Source organism: Anser anser (assembly GCF_964211835.1).
Source record: "Anser anser genome assembly, chromosome: 1".
Taxonomy (NCBI): domain Eukaryota; kingdom Metazoa; phylum Chordata; class Aves; order Anseriformes; family Anatidae; genus Anser; species Anser anser.
Window position 1 is genome coordinate 188,370,566 of NC_139720.1, and position 15,718 is coordinate 188,386,283.

The 15,718-nt window shown below is 40.3% G+C and overlaps 1 protein-coding gene across 8 annotated transcripts in view; it reads left to right on the forward strand.

Moving 5' to 3' along the window:
* The window catches only part of STARD13 (StAR related lipid transfer domain containing 13), a 298,210-nt gene that overhangs the window by 74,579 nt on the left and 207,913 nt on the right, over window positions 1-15,718 (forward strand). For all 8 annotated transcript variants that reach the window (XM_083848250.1, XM_083848248.1, XM_083848243.1 and 5 more), the window contains one exon: window positions 4,394-4,528. In XM_083848250.1, the coding sequence (XP_083704376.1) occupies window positions 4,394-4,528 (135 nt within the window). The remainder of the gene's footprint in view (window positions 1-4,393; window positions 4,529-15,718) is intronic.

Sequence of the window (15,718 nt, forward strand, 5' to 3'; positions counted from 1 at the left end):
CATCATTTCTTTCTTATTGTACATGTCAACAAGTCACAACCAGCTCTGTCCAACTGAATTCATTTCAACATTCACTTGTCTTGACTCGCCGGTCTGTTAGTGGGCAGTGTTCTGTGTTCTTGTAGGAGACTGCTCAATGTCTTCTGTCAGAATGCAGCGGCAATGTAGTCTGCTTTTTAGCCTGAAAGAGAAATCGAAGCCATCAGAGTTCAAGCACTTCCCTTTGAGAGCCAGTCTGATTTTGCTAACTGGTGATCCAAACACCTGTGATTTTATGGCTGTGCCTGTTCTCCTGAGGCAAAAGCCATGGTTTGGTTAGGCAAAGGTATCAGTACTCAAACCATTTCTGAACAAGGGAATTGTCTGTCCTACTTTAAATGCCTAAGAATTAGTTGCCTCCAAATTGGTTGACCTCAACATATGGTCAAAGCAAAGTAATACATCCTCCTAAATCTCTCCATAAATTTACTGTGAAGAAGCTGATTTGGGAAGTCTCAGAATAACCGTCGCAGTGGGGAAGAAAAAGAACAAGCCAAGAGTTTTTGTACAAGTTATATGAGTAATTTATTTTTTATCAATTCATCCCATTTGGCATGGACCAAATAATATAGCTTAATATAGCTTGTAATTTGTTCCACATATTCACTCACAATGAAACTTGAATTGGAGGAAGGTCTATCTCACATATGTTTACTCGTAACTGTGTACATTTGGCTTCTACAAAATGATGAGCCACTCATGGGTTCTTCATATGTTTTTATCCTATTTACATTATATAAAGTGGGAATTGAAGCAAGAAATGATGACTAAAAAGAGATTTGGGGAGAAGTGCTCACAGATGCAAGGCCAACTTGTAGGTCTGAGGTTTCAAAAGTAGGTGACTACTGAATGAGTGGCAACATGTTTGCTGAAGCTGTTGCTCTGAAAATTGGTCTCTTGAGGGCATGGGCAATTTTAAACAGATGAAAGAGCATTTATTTTGTATGGCAGATGCTGTGTCTGAGGAATATATTCATAATTTAATCACTGGGTTGAGCCAGTTCATTTTTCTACTGAAGAATTTTTCATCTGCTCATGGCAGTAACTCTTAATACTTTATTATTCTTTAAGTTTTCCTATCATGAAGGTATCTGTCAATAATACTCTGTTGAGCAAATATTGCAGGAAGATGTCTAAATAATTGCTAGTTAATGAGAATAGATTTGGTGAATAGATACTATAGGAGTTACAGAGTGACAGTAGGGGCGCCTAACAGTATTTTGGTGAATAAATTTAAGAAAATTTCTAAAACACATAATAACTTAGGAAAATGTTAAGAAGTTTCATTTCCCTTGGGCTGACTTTACATATGTGCAAAGTGCAAGTTACTGCTTAGGAAAGAGCATTGGGCAGTAGCACTGGCTGGATGACTCAGTATCTGATGCAGAAAAGAGATCAGAAAAAAATTCTGTCATCAAATTATTTTCTGAAACATTCTCTCACCAATGCTATAAATACGTGCTCTAAATACAAAAAGCTAGACTATTTGAATAGGCCAGCAGCAAAACTGCTAGCTGTGGAGAACTGCAACTAATAGTACACATCCTCTCAAACCTGTACCTTTCCTATAAGAAAAGTCTTTTTTAGCAGTTTAAAAGAAGGTATTTTGTAAATGAAACAGCAGAGAGAGAACAGCATCACAGTAAGCGATGTGTTTATTGCATCTACTTCATTTCTATTTGATGTCTAACACTCAGTTTCAGTACAGAAAAACAAAAACAAAAACAAAAAACAGCAAAACAACCAGCAGCTCTGAAATCTGAAGAATGAGAATCACATTTTTTAGTTTGTCATATATCATTCACGGGTAGTAACACAGAAATTGCTTGATTATAATTACCCAATCTAATATTAGAGAGATGACTTTCATTGAACAAAACTTTATCTTACACATTCTCTCAGTTCTTTTTGCAATAATATATTGTCTACAAACATTTTCTGGCCACAGACTGATTCTCTCATCAGCTTTCCAAAGCCTCCTCATTTTAAAGCTTGAAGAATATTCTGACAGGGAACTGGGCAGTTGCCGTTACAGATCAGCAGCAAATTTGTCCTCTTGTGATGGAGAGCAGCCAGTAAATGGGCTGATTTGGACTGTAAATAACAGTTTGGGGCTGTTCTGCAGTGTATCCATGAGCCTGGTTCCCTGATTGCTCCAAACACAGATCCTCATAGAATCATAGAACAGCTTGGGATGGAAGACCTTAAAGATCATCTGGTTCCAACCCCCTACCATGGGCAGAGACACCTCCCACCAGACCGGGTTGCCCAGGGCCTTGTCCAACCAGGCCTTGAACACCTCCAGGGATGGGGCAGCCACAGCTTCTCTGGGCAGCCTGTGCCAGGGCCTCACCACCCTCTGAGTGAAGAATTTCTTCCTAATGTCTAATCTAAATCTCCCCTCTTTTAGTTTAAAACCATTCCCTCTTGTCCTATCATTATCTGACTGAGCAGAAAGTCGCCATCATTTTTATAAGCCCCTTTAAGTATAGAAAAGCTGCAGTGAGGTCTCCCCAGAGCCTTCCCTTCTCCTGGCTGAACATTGCCAGCTCTCTCAGCCTGTCCCTATAGGAGAGGTGCTGCAGCCCTCTGATCATCTTCCTGGCTCTCCTGTGGACCCGCTATAAGAGCCCCACATCCTTCTTGTGCTGGGGGCCCCAAACCTGGATGCAGTGCTCCAGGTGGGGCCTCACAAGGGCAGAGCAGAGGGGGACAATCACATCCCTCCACCAACAGAGGTCACCCCTGTGTTGATGCAGCCCAGGACACAGTTGGCCTTCTGGGCTGCAAGCTCATGTCAAGCCAGCACTTCTGGCTCATGTCGAGCTTTTCATCCACCAGAACCTCCAAGTCCTTCTCTGCAGGGCTGCTCTCAATTTCTCCACCCACTCCATATTCATGTCTTGGATTACTGCAACCCAGGTGCAGCACCTTGCACTTGGACTTGTTGAACCTCATTAGGTTCACATAAGCCCACTTTTCTAGCTTGTCCAGGTCCCTTTGGATGGCATCCCTTCCTTCTGTTGTATCAACTGCACCACTCAGCTTGGTGTCATCTGCAAACTTGCTGAGGGTGCACTCGACCCCATTGTCTATGTCATTGATAAAAGTATTAAACAGTACCAGTCCCAAGACAGACCCCTAAGGGACACCGCTCGTCACCAGCCTCCACCTGGACATAGCCCATTGACCACAAGTCTCTGCGTTGTAGCCTTCAGGCCAATTCCTTATCCACTGAATGGCCCACCCATCAAATCCATCTCTCTCCGATTTAGAGATCAGGATGTCATGTGGGATCATGTCAAAGGCCTTACAGAAGTCCAGGTAGATGACATCGGTCAGTCTTCCCTTGCCAACTGATGCAGTTACTCCACCGTAGAAGGCCACCAGATCGGTCAGGCATGATTTGCCCTTGTTGAAGCAATGCTGGCTACCTTGGATAACCTCCTTGTTTTGCATGTGCCTTAACATTGCTTCCAGGAGGATCTGTTCTTTGATCTTGCCAGGCACAGAGGTGAGGCTCACTGGTCTGTAGTTCCCAGGGTCTTCCTTTCTACCCTTTTTAAAAATGGGAGTGATGTTTCCCTTTTTCCAGTCACCAGGGACTTCACCTGACTGCCAGGACTTTTCAAACATGATGGAGAGGGGCTTGGCAACTCCATCAGCCACTTCCGTCAGGACCCTGGGATGCATGTCATCAGGCCCCATAGGCGTGTACCTGTTCCATTTCATCAGGTGGTCTTGAACCTGCTCTTTGCTTACACTGGGAGGGACTTTCCTCCCTCAGCCGTCACCTGCAGGTTCAGGAAAACAAGAGATGTGGGAAGCCTGACTGGCAGTGAAGACAGGCAAAGAAATTGTTGGGTATCTCAGCCTTTTCAAGGCTGAATTGCAGCTTGGCTTGCTTCTTGCTCACACACCTTGTTGTTCTTCTGAAGCAAATCAGGATACATAGGGGAACATTGTGCAACTCAGTGTGGCCAGGTACCTGTTGGACAAAGAAAAGTGGATTTGGAAAGTTCAGGGTCTGAAATTTCAAAATGAGAGTTTGCTAGGTATCCATTTAAGTTATTTAAGTCATTCAGTTCCTTGATATTCAGGAAGATGTACAACTATTTACAAATTATCCAGTTGTATATACTAGCTATTAAGAAAACTGCTTTACACCAAAATTAAAAAATGTTGAAGCAGGTGTTTTTAGGAAAAAAGATTGAGGCCAAATGTTTACTTTACGTCACAGGAAAAAAAAAAAAAGTTTTAAAAAGATAAAATTCGAGTGCTTTTTTCTTGCAGTTCACATTAAAAATATTTATGACTTGCCTTTATTTACAGGGTTTTTAAAATTCTCTTACAGTGCCCTGTTCCAGTGGAGAAGAGCTTTTATGGAGATCATCAAGGAAAGGGATCTTGGAAAAACAGAAGAGTAGACTACCAGGATCTAGATTGTTTACCTTACCCAGTCGCAACTGGTGCACGACCTAAAACTGATGTAAGTAGCTCCTTCACATTTAGAACATTTTCTGACTCTGAGGTTGAGTACCTTGAAAATTTATTATTTATTGTTAAAATCATCCATGTGTTTCTTCTAAGTAATTTGTTCTGCAAGTATTGCACTGCATGGAGGAATTCAGTATACGAAATGGGTACAGATAAAAGTTAAGTCAGTCTTCAGTGAGCCTCCAAGGCTGTTGGATTAATTTAATCTGGTTTTAGACAACTCTAACGAAGACTTCTACATCTGAACTAGTCACTTAGACTGCCTTTACAGTAAATGGAAAGAAACAGGCACTTCTAAAAAGTAGTTCGTCTCATCTGGAGTTTAAGTGTGGTAGATTCCAGGCATCAATGCTACCATTGGATCTTCATTGCTAATTTGAGAATAAGTGTCTTGTGATTTTTGTCTGGGTGTTGATATCCTCCCCCAGTCCGTGATGGATTCTACCCTGAATTCTCTGAGTGGAAGTGTTCAGCTCTGGTGGTTTAGTTAAGCCTTATTTCTAATCAATGATAGTTGTTTTTTGTTGTGTTTTTTTTTTTTAAATTATTATTTCTTTACAAGCTGATGCTGTAGTCTTCAGTGAGAGTCTGTTTAATCCATTAGAGGTATTTCCCAAAACGTTTTGATTCATTTCCTCAATAGCTAAATGTTGTTTTATTTCTGCATGTAAAAGTAAGCTATTTTAGGATCAGTGTCATAGTTCCAAAATGCAAATATTTTTGTCTCTCAGTTGTGAATTACTTGGGTGCCAGCAGTGTCCAGTAACATCACAGGACATAAAAATGGCTGCTTTTCATTGAATCCAATCTACTTCTGTTCTAGTATCCTTTCTTTGACAGTGGTTAACACTGGATATTCAGGAAAGCAGTGTAAGATCAGAGTAAGCAGATAGCATGCCATCTCAGTTTCCTGTGAGGTGTTTGTTGTGTAGACATGTTGAAGCCAGACTCCATATTACAGTTTTGAAATTAATAGCCCCTGAGGGTGGATTTTTTTTTTTGCCATTGAGTTGTCTTTTATATTGATTCTCTCTTTTGATATACAAAGCATCTTGTAGCCATGAGTTCCAAGTTTAACTGTGGAGTTTGTAGGGGGCAAAAAAACCCCACCTGTTTCTTGTTGTAAATTTGCTACTGGACTATTAACTTGGCTGCAATTCTTGCACTGTGAAAAACTGAATTATGGCAATCATTTAAGAAGTAGAGAATAATACCTAGGTCCATTTTTTTCCAGTGTGTCTGACTGTATTTATTGATAGTGAATTTTTATCTGTCTGTTTATCTTATGCTCATTCAGCTTCACAAGATTCTTTTGCAGCAAGTGGCGGCCAGTTTTTGTTTTTATTAACATCTGTAATTTAATATCGTCGGAGAACTGTCCCTTTTTATTCCTCCATTTTCCAGATCGTTTATGTGTATATTGAACATATATTTGTGAGACTGTCAGGTAATATCTGTTAACTGTAGAAGAAAAGCAACCGTTTGTTCCTGTTTGTTTTTTTTTGGTTTGTTTGGTTGTTGTTGTTGGTTTTTTTCCTCTGCCTTTTAGTTAGCAGTGAAAAGAAGCTTTGATTTCTTGGCATCTTTTTTGGTATTCCTCCTTAGCAGCGTGGTAGGAGTCTGTGATAAATAACTTCATCAGAAGATTTCTGAAATGGAAGCATATTGTGTCTGCATGATCACTCAAAGAACTTTTCTAGATTACCGAGATGTGACCTCCAAAAGCCATACTCACAGTTCCCTGTTAGCCTCTGTTACTAGGTGTGTGTTTATTCTGCTCTTAAACATATTTTCTGGCACTTTTCAGTCCTACTTGCATCTCTTCCACAAACAGCTTCAGAGGCATTTTCAAATATTGGCATGCATATGCCACCCTCCATTCCTCTGATCCCAAAGTCAATAGCATTTAACAGTAATTATACATCAAATTAATAGCTCAGCAGTTCTCTTTCTCTTGATGGGGTGTTTATTTCAAGTTATCTACTCACTTTCAACAAAAGCAAAATTTCTTATGATGGTTTTAAAGATGCCTTTAATACATTGTTCACTTACCCAAAAATGATAGGCACGCACCATACAAATTCTGTATTTTATGAAATGAGCCTACTCCTGTTCAATGAAGTGAAAATTCGAAGGTGTGCTCCACTTGCTTATTAATTGAAAACATTATTGTCTTCCCACTAGCCATTTCCTTTCCTCAGAAAATGTATTTGCTGTTTTCCATTTCTGCAAAAGCACAAACATCTGTTCTAGTTTGTTCTTTGTTCTAGCTGGAATAGATAGTAAAAAATTAGTAAAAAGAAAGATACTTGTCAGCTTTATTTGTTTTTTACCTCGGTCAAATGTTCAGGCATGTACAAGTAGCGTTGCTTAACTGCCTTCCCACTAATACTGTGTAAATATTTTTGAAGTGGTATTACAGTAATGCTGTTGTTTGGCTGTAAGTGTGTGGAAGAGAAGGCAGAAACATATATATATATATTTTTTTTCTTTTCTAAAGTCTACATTTCACTTTTTGTTGAAATTCAGGAAGTATTAATGCAATAAATAGCAGTGAATAGCAGTTCCACAAATCTTTATAAGTACAGTCTATGTAGTGCTATAGTAACAGCAGTGTAATGCAGAAAGTACCACAGTTGCTTAGAGTACCATCAAGTCTAGAGACCTACTGGAGGCGCACCATTTCTTTAGAAATCAGTGGTCTATTTTTAGAATTGGCCAGTGCTTTAAATTAGAGATAAACATTGAAACTTGCTGTTTGGAGATTTTGTTCAGGATAATTTTTCTTCTTTCAAAGTGCTGCTTTTTGTGTACGTAGTATATTTCAAGCAAATACTAATAATATCATGTCTAGATCCAGACGTTCTTCCTGCATGTTTCTGTCATGTCTCTCTAATAACTGAACTTTCACCATGTTTTCCTTGAGATACAGACTTTCCCGTATTTACCAAAAAGAGCACGCCAAGATTACATTTATTACAATAAAAAGAATGGACAAAAGGCCTGTTTCCTTCTGTATCACACCACGATTGCATCCATTTAACTCCTGTGATCCAAGTGGTGTAACACATAACTTGGGAGTAACATAGATTTAATCAGACCAGTAGTATTTTGGTAAGCTGTTTTTCTTCTCTTCTAGTTTTTTTACGAGTCTGGAGCTCGAAAAGAGCTTATCTGTCTCATCTCCCCAGGAGCTCATATATCCAGGCATTTAGAAAACCAAATACTCTACAATTTATTGTGATTAGCAAATGTAGCTGAGGAGGCCAGTGTTAGAATTAGCAGGTATGCAGTAATTTAGGAATAATACGCACTGAATTATGCTGGACACAGTTCAATTCTCAATACAAGGCATTGATGTTAGCTGCACACTTTCATGGATTCCAACCATGCTGACAGCTTAAAAGACACAATGAAGATTCCTTTGGCAAACTTATGTCACAGTAGGTATTCTGTTTATATGCCATTAAACGATGACTCAAACTTGTTACATTTTGATAGAATAATGGTGAAAATCTTTTTTCTTAAAGACACTGTTTTAGGGCAGTGATGTGTCATGTCCTGTCTTCCTTCTTTCCTTCCCCCGCAAAAGAAGAAGTTGCTTCACTGTGAGAAACATTATTTGTGAGATACGTACCTAAGGTGGTAGGGAATTTAGGTGTCTGAGAGATGAACAGCAAATTTCATCTGACAAATGCTGACATTTATAAGTCCATGTCTACATTGTATAGACTCCATTAACGGAGAGAAATAGCACTTCTACAGCAAAATGTCTTAGCCTGAAGTAGTCATTAAATGTAGGTCACCCGGTTGCGGTGCTTTGTGCCCTGAAAGTGCTGATATTAGTCATTTGACTATTCGTTGAGTATTCAAAGAGCCTGCAGTGACTGGCAGAGGCCTAGGTGCTTAGCGCTGGGTGAACTAAATCCCACCTGTGGTGTGCAAGTTGTGATCCGGTGTTTGACGGGAAGTGCCTGCCTCTCCATGCACTGGGCAGAGGAAATTTCAAAACCCTGGTGTGTGACTTACCAGTCTGATACCAGGTGATGTGAAAATCCCATCAGCAAACACCCTCTTGCTTTTTTAGATAACACAATACCCTGTGCGCTCTGTGAATCATTAAGAAAATAAAACTTTCTATATCGGTAACAACTAAGTGGGCTTTTCTCTTTATCAGTGCTAAGACTACGTTTATGTCTTCTTTTTAAGTACAGTTGATGAACACAGTTTCAATTTCTCATGCTTTAGTTCCACAAATAGCTTGAGTACCTTAAACTGAGAGGGCTGAAAATGAACCGTTTTATAGTTTTTTGCCCTTTTTTTTAGGGGGGATTCTCGGTCTGGTTCACTGCTCAGCCACATAAATGAGTGTGCAAGAGAGGGGAAGGGTGGCTGGAGGTGAGACGCAGTGAGTTGCTTCTTTCAGCATCAGTGCCAGGTTATGATAGCTTGAACTGTTTGTGGAATTATACTTTAACTGTGATAAGCCACTTGATTCAGAAAATGGGATGCATAACAGTGTCTTGTAACCCACGTGACTGAAAAGTATTTGTGATTCTTTTAAGATAAACTTTTTTTTTTTTTTTCTGAGAAATCCTAGTTGATGATATAAACAGTGTTTCAGCATTTAGGTCAGAGGTTCCAGAGATTTCTGATATCTTTTGACATTGCTTAGAAATATAAAACTAATAATACTGTAATCTATGACTATAGTAGTCATTATCTCTCTGTAGGCAATATGATGCCTGCCTGACCCTCTGACCTTGTCTGAAACCAGAAAAACTCAAAAGTAAAAACAACCAAAGGAAAATCAAAATCATTGTGTTTCGCATCCACTACTTGTTCAATATTGGTGCCCCTGGACCAGCAGGGATCAAAGATTATTCCATTAGTGAGTGTGTGTGACAAGCTTTTTATGAGGTAGCTGCCATGTCCAATGCAGAAGTGAAGTTACAGCGTGACAACTCATATCAGCTTGTATTTCTGCTAAACACTCCTTTGGAATTTTAGAATCTTAGCATATTTACAAACCTGACGCAGATTTTCCATTTCTCTGTGAAACATGTAAGCAGAGTCTTCATTTTACATCTGAGATGAGGAGATAAGTGTGTAACCTGGCTCTAAAAGAAGTTTCACGCTCAATCACTGCTGGACATGGTCATAAATACGGTTCATGGTACAATTTCCAGCAGCAGTTATGCCGATTATCTAGTAGGGTACGTTTCCCTAGGTGATCAGGCTTCACTGAGGTCAGGCTTTACTTTTCAGGTCATGCTTTACTCTGATCTTCCACCCATTGAAAAAGTTGATAGTAAAACCCTGAGTAGATTTCTGCAACCTCTGGGGACTCCTGAAGTTTTCTTACCCCAGAGAACATTGCCCATTCTGTTGTCACTCTTGTTGGGCCATTTTGTGTGACCTACAAAGTACAAGAAGATGAAATAAGCCTGGCCTGAAGTGGGGAGACGGGGTTTGGTGTTTCATATTCTCAAAGAAATGGTGTGTTTGAAGACACAATTATTTGATTTTGCTGGAGCTGAAGATTGCTGTCTATACTTCAGTTAAGTGTCCTTGTACAAGTAGCATAGCTCATGTAGATAAGAGATGCAAAATTCCTCATAGAAATCAGATCCTCACTGACTCTGAAAGTCATTCTGGTTGGTTGCAGCAAGGTCCCGAGCAGAATCTGTAAGCAATCCCAGGCCTGTGCTTTTACTACCAGGTCATCCTTCCTGATAAAGAACATTTGATCTAATTGTTCCCATTTTGGCAAAAACAGATTTCAAACTGTGTCTTTTATGTACCCCTACTACTGGTATTAATCACATCAGCAAATGAGCTATCCGGTAGAGAAGCAGGTAGCCTGAAGCATCACCTTTGCAGAATTTTTCTTCTTGCTTTTGGTACATAATATGACCTGTATCCCCTGTATATAATATGACAGAGGCAAGGTGAAATAGTCAGGTAAACAGACCCGCTTGGCTTCCAGCTGTACCCTGTTAGGGTGGACTTCCTCACGTCTGAACAGGATGGCTGTGTTTCCTTTCTTCCCCTGCTCTGCCCACACAGTGGGGAGATGGCAGCTATTGACCAGGAGCATGTTAGACCTGTAGACATTTCTGAGATCTAGTGCTCCTGAAATTGCTCCTTCCCTGCTTTAAGATGAACTACTTTCTTGGTAGTAGAGGAATTAATTATCCTGGCAAAAGCTTGTACTAGCTCCAGGAAAAAAAACAAGGAGACTAATAGGGAATGAAAGGTAAACAGCTTCCATCCTTCCCTCGTTTCCATTCTGATATTAATAAATAACACTCCAGGCTTTCTCGTCCTCTTTGATTCCAATGCACCTGACAGCACTCTGGCCAAAGTGTGCTCCCAGCAAGGGGTGTTTGCAAAAGTAAGAGCAGAGCATAGCCCCATCTCTTTTCCCTTTTGTCTTTTTTCCCCCCTCTCATCGGTCATCAGCCTTCTGTCAGCTCCTGCCCACAGAGCTATCCGTGAACCAGACAACACCGCGCTTGCACGTTATGCTGAAGTCAGGATGCCACGGCGAGTGTTTCAGGACAGGGAAAGCACTGCATAAATTTTAGCTTTGCTTAATGTGAGTATTTTATAAGGGAATGGATAAACTTTTTAAAAATTCTGCAAGGAAAACTAGCAGATTGAAATCACATCTAAGGTATCTTCTAGACAGTCCCATATTCTGTGCCCAAATTCTCAGTCTACCCATCTCTGCAGAGCTGGGAAACCTCAATACGAACAGGATTGGGCTTTGTGAATCCAGAAGGTGTAAGCATACCAAACAAGCAAGCACTGCATCCATCTCACTGGACAGACAGAGCGTTTGAGCAGCATTTGCAGGACTGATGCCAAAGACCATTTGTCTGCAGGGTCAGTTCTGAAGGTGGCAGAACCAGGCCCTGAACGAGAGGAGGTACGTGAATAGTGTAAATGGCTGTGCTTACAGGACTAGCTATTGTTTCATTCCACATTTTCATTGTTTTCTATACCTAAAATTGCCATAATGAAAGAGGTCGCAGGGCCAGTTTGTAGGGCACTGCCTTCACGTTTTAGAAATGGTGTCCTGAGCTGCGAGTTCCCTTTAATACAGCTTGTAAATTTTAAAATGGATCTTGGCATCGTAGTATTTGTGTATAATGGTAATAAATGCTGTCATTATTCTTATTAAGTGTCTTGTGAAGGAGGACAGGATTGTTACCTGTTAATTTTATTGCAGCTTCTTGGAATTTTGCTTCTGCATTCATCTGATTACAGTTAAAAGGGGGTTGTTTTGTGTGCAGTCTGCTCTTTCTTTTGTGTCCGAGCAGGCCTCTTTTCACTGCTACAAGAACAGATGAAAGAAACAGAAGTCTTCCCAAACACACACAGCCCAAAAAGTTTTTCCAAATGCACACAAATCAGGTCGTGTTCTTCATTCTGATTTACCCACCTACCTTTCAATTTTTGCTTGAAGTCTTTTAGCGAGGAGACTCCAACATCTTGCACCGCAGCTGTTTTGCATACAGATGGTTGGATAGCAAAGGGGTGGGTTTGGTTCTTGGTGGTGGTAACCCTGACCTCCAAAGGGACTGAAAAGACTGTGTCGTATTGATTGATGAGACTCTTGAAATGCTAGTGTCAGTTCCAAGTAAATGAAATCTCTTAGATCATTGTGATTCATTTAGGACTAAATCGTGGCGTGTTGCAGAACTGACTGGGAAGTATTTATCAACTAGTTTGTTTGGTGAATTTCGTAACATTCCTTAAAATACTTAAAATACACTGTTCCTTCATTATTTGCTCAATTCCATTTTTTTTCCTGACAAAAATGTTGAAGACAGCTCAAGATGATAATCACAGTGTAGCTGTACAATAATATTGATAATACTAATAATACTTTGAACTGTTATAATTAATCTATGAAAATATTTGTTTTTAAATTACTTTAATGGTATCCATTTTACACAGTTTTTTTTTTTACATCAGATTATTTATTTTCATTTAGTTTTCATAAGGATTATTTGGAGACAAGGGATGTGCTTTGTGTATTTTTTTTTAGAAGATCATTGCATTATCTGCATGAAAAATGAAAGAGCTTTTTCCTTATTCATAACACAGCTTTGGGAAATAATAATTTCACGATAATTACTCTTAGATGGATATTGACAAGGTAATTTATAGGCATTTTTTTTACATACAACGTAAGGTAAAATGGAAATCTATAGCTCATTTTGGATTAAGGTTCATTTGATACAGTTCCAAAAGTGTATGGTGTCCTGATAGGTATTGGGAGGAGACTAAAACTGCTTATTTTATTGCTCTGCATTACATGGCTATTTATATATTTCAAACTGATATGTTTTAAGAAAAACTTTGAAAGCCTGAGTGATGGAAGGAGCAGTTGTGAAGTCGCGGTGAGCCACCTCTGCAAGGGCCACCAGCAGTTCCCTCGGGACTACAGGGGCAGCTGAGCGACTGGGCTTGGTGGTGAGTTGTCCAAAATTTCGCCCCGTGAGCAGCCGCTGCCAGTGCAAGGTGTGGAGAGGGCACTGCCTCAGCCAGCCCAGCCCAGCCCCTGCCTGGTAGTCCCTGTCCCAGGCTCGCTCAGTGCGATTTGCTATCTAGGTTCGTGCAGCCTTAGTGATGAAACAAGACCTCCATGAGTGCCATGGATTCATTACTACAGGCATCGCAAATGAAGCCTACTTGTCATACTTGGCTTTTTTAGATGTGGTTATCATATGCAAATTGAAAAAATATTCTAGAATGATGTTGTTACGTGAATTTTCAGATCTTCTAGCTGAATTCTTTGGGAAAACCAAGTGCAAGGTACTAGTACTCCTCAGTGCTACTTTTTGTGCTTTATTTCTGATAACACCGATTGTTCACAGGAACACAAACCCATTTCATAATAGTGCCATGTTATTAATCATAGCACTAAAATTGCTGAGTTATATTTCAGCATTAGTACACAGCCTCATAAACGCATTGCTTTTCATACTTAAATGCCCCGACTGTCTGTCAGTAGATGTGGGATGCAAGCTGTCAAAATAAGAATCTCTATAAATGCATAAAAAAGAAGCGATCAGGAACCACACGAGTAAATTATACTATACATATGCAAATACAAAGAGAGATAACGTTATTTCTCTACAGTTAACTTCATAGTCAATGAAGTGCAAAAAGGAAACACTTTATCTCTTTTCCTCCCTTCTCATGTTTTATGCCAGCAGCTGGACTTGTGCTTTTAGGTGCAACACATTGTCTATTTAATTGTACAGCTTTCTAGCATGTTTTGCAGCAGCCACAGACAAGAACAGGCTATGAGGTACGCCGGCTCCCGTGGGTGAGATCGGCAGGCGTGTGCTGGATTGGACCCTAACAGACTATCTGCTCTATTTTTTGTTTGTGGGATTTGTTGAGCACGCACAGTTTTCTTGGGGAAGTGTGTACAGCCATACCTTATCTGTCTACATACTTGTCAGTTTTTCGCTTATTCTTTTTTGGCCCTGTAGTATATTTGTTGTAACACCATGAAAAAAAAAAATGAGTGAAATGTTCTATGTATGTAGTTTAATCATGGTTGTTTCTCTTTCAGTGTGGCTATTACTCATTTTCACCATCTTGGCCCCCGTTTTGGGACTTTTGTCATTCTTATTCAGGCAGGGTTCTCTCAGCTACTTAGCATGTTGATCGGACGGTGCACACAACTGAGCTGGATCCTTTGACTTTTACAATAATAGTTGTTCACAGCAAGAGGAAAGAGGAGAGATTCTAAAATTACCGGCAATGTATAGTTAAAAACGTGTCCTGCCGGGACTGCAGCAGCGCTTGTGTGGTGCTTTGGAGCTTGGGTAGAGTCGGACCTCTAGTCCCACTTATGCAGTGGTGCAAAGGTCTCTCATAATACAAGCCTCCAGGCTCTTTGTACTCTTGAGAGCTCGTAGACTGCTCTCCCCTGTTTCCCACGCTAGGGAAGAAGGGACTTCCATCTATAACAGACCAGGGACAGAGGCCTGCACAATGCATAAGGAAAGCATTTTTAATGCAAATGAATACAGCAAATCATGCATCCCGTCTCTCTAGCAGAGATAATCCCTCTCAAGGTACAACTTTCTCTTGTGCTTCTTTTGGGAGGAGGCATCTTTGCTTAACTGCCACCCTGTTGTTCTGGGATGTACGGTACCACACAGTACTGAAATGGGATTATGCAGTCCTTTGTGTAAGTGATGTGTGCTAAAGCTACTACAGGCAGGAAGGCTCAGGATTCTGTTTGACTTTGAGCAGTTTTATGCAGCAGCTCTGTGGTTTTTTTGTGGTTTTTTTTTTTTTTTCAGGTGTACCCAATCATTTCCCAGGACTCTTCTTACAGGTTTCTGTAACTCCTCCTTCGTGTAAAAAAATAAAAAAATATATATAAATAACTAAATAAATAAAATGTAAGAAGAAAAAAAAATGCATATACATGTCTCTCTATACCTGTTTTTTAACAGTAATTCTCTGTACACAGGTAGTTTGCTGTATGGATGTAGCAGCCTGGGCATTGCTGGCACAGTGAACTGCATCTGAACAGCTTCTCCAGAAGCCTCTGCAGTGCTTCAGCAATTAGAGAGGAGTCGGTGCTACACAGGACTCTCTCTTACTCAGAGTAGATCCTACCAAGAAGAGGGTGCAGTTCTCTTCTACCCTCGCATGTTTCTTACGAGAATCAGGGAGTATGGGGCAGAAGTACTTGCCCAAGCCTTGTGTTGTCTCAGAGTCATGAAGCACATCCACCACCAGATGAGGGGCAGGGCTTCAAGGGCCCATGCTGTAAATACAGTGTGAGGGCTCAGCTCCTCAGCAGCCTTTAGCACTGCTCTCCTGGAGCTCTGGTCTCAGCAGAGAGGTTGCCCCTTCCTCTCCCTGGAGTCTGGAGGCTTACCTACAGAAGAGAGAAATAGCATAAATGCACTGCTCCCAGAGGGGGAACATAGTAAATCCAAGCCTGGAACAAATGAATCTGCGAAAATACAGCAAGTTGAGGGTTGATGGTTGTTTTTTGTTTTGTTTTGTTTTTCAGAATGACTTTTGTGAAAGAAAAAAATAAGCAAAACAGAAAGCTATTTCCAACAAGAACGAGAAAGTAGGTTGATACTATCCAGTGTTTGAATTTTCCCATTCATTTTTACAGAAGCCAGTT